This window comes from Acinonyx jubatus, chromosome E3, assembly GCF_027475565.1.
Source record: "Acinonyx jubatus isolate Ajub_Pintada_27869175 chromosome E3, VMU_Ajub_asm_v1.0, whole genome shotgun sequence".
In the NCBI taxonomy this organism is placed as follows: domain Eukaryota; kingdom Metazoa; phylum Chordata; class Mammalia; order Carnivora; family Felidae; genus Acinonyx; species Acinonyx jubatus.
This window is the reverse complement of record NC_069398.1, coordinates 26,889,829-26,893,934: the sequence shown is the minus strand read 5'-3', so window position 1 is coordinate 26,893,934 and position 4,106 is coordinate 26,889,829. Positions and strand designations below refer to the sequence as shown.

Here is a 4,106-nt window from a genome sequence, read left to right as displayed (position 1 = left end):
GGCCTGAGCCAAAATGAAGAGTTGGACGCTCAGCCAACTGAGCCACCCAGACACCCCAGATTTCAGCAAAATTTTAAAAAGAACCTAAAAAGACTTTGTCAAAGTCTGAGCTGTCTTAGCTTGTGACAAGGTCAGCAGTGAGTTCAGAACTGTAGTCAAAACAGTCTGGATGACTTGGGTGGGTGGTTGGGGGTGGGTGTTGTTTTAAAGGGTCTCAGACAGCTCTGAAAAATTCTATGGTTCTAGATGGCTAGTGGATTTTTTTCTTTTACCTTAAACTCAAAATGTTAAAGCCCCAGGGGGCATCATCTGGAGGACGGGGGTGGATATGACTGAACACAGTGTTATAAAATACAGATGTGAAAGTCCCTCTCTACCTGCCCCCCAGACTCTCCTGGGGAAATTCACTGCCCCATTCTAGAATTCACTTTCCCCATTTTGGCCAAATCTGGCTAATATATAGATTCCTGGATACCCCTCCCAAAAAGCCTGATCCAGGAGGTACAAAGCAGGAACAGGGAATATAGTTGTGTGTGTGTGTGTGTGTGTGTGTGTTCAGGGTCCAGGCAATTGTGATGTCCTGTCTGGTTTGGAGCTCTCTAACCCTGAAGAGATAGCTTGAAGTGCCCCCAAGCAGCTCTGACCCTGTGTGTCAGGTGATGTGTGGCACTGAGAAGACAGGACGGGCACACGCCCGAGCATTGTTCTTTAGCATTCATTATCATGGCTGGGCTGCTCTGTGCTCCTGTCCTGAGACTGTCTGTACTTCACCAAGAGATAAGCAGTGTTTAGGAAGCAAAGAAAGCTAGGGTCAAGAGCTAGAAATCAGTCCAGAACAACATCAATTGTGTTCTAACGTGATTTAAGTCAGTTCTCAAGAATTATTATTTCATTCCCTCTGCCTTTGCTTTTCAAACAGGAAAGCATTGATTCAGACAAAAGCAGGGGATGGGAGAGGCAGGCAGAAACTCCCAGTGGGGTGCTGGCTCCTCCCCTTCCCTCAGAAGACTTTCCCTTTCTTTCCAGTCTTCTTCCTTGGATAACAGGTTGTTCTTACGTGATAGGGTCAAAAGAGCTGTTTTTGCCTCAACCACAAAATTCTCTGGAATTCTCTTCAGGGACGACTCAACCCTATAAAAGGGACTCCAGTGGAGTCAGGAGGAACTTGGGAGGACACTGTGAAGGGCCCCGCTCGTGGCACCATGAAGAGCCTTCCTGTTGGCTTTCTTGTTCTCCTGATCTTCATCCTGAGTGTCCATCTCGGAGTTGCCACACGTATGGAGCTGTCCCACTCCCTTCTCAGGCAGGCTGGGAGGAGAAGCAAAGGGCCACCTCCAGGCTCCTTCCTTTCCCTATTTTTTAGGTGGCAGCAATGTGGCCAAGTTCTGCTGTTTCCAATATAGCCACAAGATCCTTCCTTGGAAGTGGGTGCATTCCTATAAATTCACCAGGAACAGCTGCTCCCAGCGGGCTGTGATGTAAGTATTTCTTGTCTGGGCTTTCAGGGTTCCTACTGGCCATGTGATTGCATGGGTGCTGGGCACACCCCCACAGTGCCAGGATGAGCTCAGGATGGGAACCTGGTAACTTAGGTCATCACCCTGCCTCTGCCACTAACAAGTGTGACCCTTAGCCTTGGTTTCCTAACTTTCAAACCATGTGCCAGGCAATGTGCTAAGTGCTGGGTATAAAAGAGAGAACAGGGGCCCCTGGGTGGCTCAGTTGGTTAAGCGTCTGACTCTTGGTTTTGGCTCAGGTCATGATCTCACGGTTTATGAGTTGGAGCCTTGCATCGGGTTCTGTGCTGACAGTGTGGAGCCTGCTTGGGATTCTCTCTCTCTCTCTCTCTCTCTCTCTCTCTCTCTCTCTCTCCCCCCCGCCCCTTCCCTGCTCACTCCTCTGTCTCTTGTCACTCTCTCCAAAATAAATAAATAAAATTAATAAAAAATAATTTTTAAAAAAAGAGGGGGGCACCTGGGTGGCTCAGTCAGTTGTGTCCAACTTTGGCTCAGGTCATGATCTCATGGTTTGTGAGTTTGAGCTCCACATTGAGCTCTGTGCTGATAGCTCAGAGCCTGGAGCCTGCTTCAGATTCTGTGTCTCCCTCTCTCTGCCCCTCTCCCACTCGTGCTCTGTCTCTCTCTGTCTCTCTCTCTCTCTCTCTCTCTCTCTCTCTGTCTCTCTCAAAACTAAATAAAAACTAGAAAGAAAAAAAAAACAAGGTGGTTCTAAGCTCCAGCATAAGTGCCCCCATGAACCTGGCAGAAACTCCATAACCTTCTATGACTTTGTCTGTGAGGTCACACACCATCACTTCTGCCACAATCTGCCACCGGTCAACCAGTCCCTAAGGCTGGCCTATATTTCTTTCAATGGGAGTGATGTCAGAGACATTCCCAGCTATGCTTTCAAACGTTCACAAAACTGCCTCTCCCTTATTCACCCCTCCCCACTTTGGGCTGTTTTTCCCTGCCTGTGGTGGGACCTGCCTGAGAGTCCCGTAAATACTACTGCACCCTGCAAGTTGTTCCAGGCTAAAGTGCCCCGGACCTAGGTTCTCATCACCCTCAGAAGTGGTCTCAGGGGACAGAAGGCTGGAGGACATTCAGGGATATCAACCACGACCCCCCACTCTCCATGAGTGCACAGCATCGTGAGAGTGCAGGAATCCCGTATAAGCGGCCACGGCAAACAGCCCAGGATAATGTGGTTAAGAATTAAACAGCATGACAGGCTTTTATCGCCTGTTTTTGCTTAAAGATTTCATGTGCTATAATTCCACAAATTAAAAATAACGACGAAAAAAAAGGAGAAGAAGAATTAAGCAGCATGATGCATATGAGGTTCCCTTTGGGAGGTTGAGGCAAAGATTCTAAACTGGGTGGTAGTAATGTTTGCATCATCCGTGGATCTACTAAAAAGCAGTGAATTATAATTATATGCTTTATTTTTAGTTTTTTTAATGTTTTATTTTATTTTTGAGAGAGAGAGAGCAAGGGAGACACAGAATCTGAAGCAGGCTCCAGGCTCTGAGCTGTCAGCACAGAGCCCGACGCAGGGCTCAAACTCACAAACCATGAGATCATGACCTGAGCCGAAGTCGAGAACTTAACTGACTGAGCCACCCAGGTGCTCCTAAATTATGCACTTTAAAGAGTAAATTGCATGGTGTGTGAATTATGTCTCAATAAAGCTTTTCCATTAAAACAAAAGAATTAAGAGGCATGGTACAGGTTACATGCTTCGGACTAGAGCTGTTGGAAATGATTTCCTGGGGGAGGTGGGCCTGGAAGCATGGTCTCCAGTAGAAAACAGGGCCAAGGGGAAAGAAGGACCAGAAGACGGAACAGAAACTGTGTAACAGGTGCAGCAAGGCCAGAGAAAGTCAGTCAAGTGGCTGACCCTCCCTTTCCATCTCTTCAGGAGGCAAAAGTTCTCAGTACTGACTGTCAGCTTCTCTTTTCTGCAGATTCGTTACCAAAAAAGGCCATAAAGTCTGTGCACAGCCAAAGGAAAAATGGGTGCAAAGATACATTTCTTTACTCAGAGCACAGCAGCAAATGTGACCTGTTGAACCTTCAGCCCCAGGGTACCCGGACCCTGCTCTTGAGATTGCTATCCTTAGTGGATGGAGCCTGGAGATTTTCTTCAGCAGGAGGCCCCAGGGGCTGGAGGAGGAGGAGGAGGAGGGAGAGGGGAGGAGGGGGGGAGGAGGGGAGGAGGAGGGGGAGGAGGAGGGGGAGAGGGGAGGAGGAGGAGAAAAGGTTTTAATAAAGATTTCTCCATTAAGATTTGATGTACTCCTAAATATCCTTATTCAGTAAAACCTGAATCTTCTCCAAAGAAAAGAAATTGAGTCAGTATTTTTGGCTGATTGCCTGGCTTGTCCCCCCATTCCCTGCACTGACACTGGTATGGAATTCTTCCTCATGTTTCTGTGCAACAAAACAAAACAAAACAAAGCAACAAGGGGAAGTTTAATGTGTTTGGACATGCCAATTAAATGTTTTCACGTTAGAGAGGTAAGTTTACGTTGTTTGGAAAGTTAAGTTCTGTGCAACCCCTCTGTTGGTTTCGGCTCAGGTCATGATCCCAGGGTCATGTGC

At 47.4% G+C, this 4,106-nt stretch overlaps 1 protein-coding gene across 1 annotated transcript; it reads left to right on the top strand.

The window, feature by feature from the left end:
• Positions 1–964: 964 nt before the first annotated feature.
• CCL26 (C-C motif chemokine ligand 26) lies at positions 965–3,666 on the top strand. The gene is made up of 3 exons (XM_015078786.3): positions 965–1,275; positions 1,364–1,478; positions 3,470–3,666. The coding sequence occupies exons 1-3, from the start codon at positions 1,203–1,205 to the stop codon at positions 3,564–3,566; spliced, it is 285 nt and encodes a 94-aa protein (XP_014934272.1). The 5' UTR covers positions 965–1,202; the 3' UTR covers positions 3,567–3,666.
• Positions 3,667–4,106: the final 440 nt, after the last annotated feature.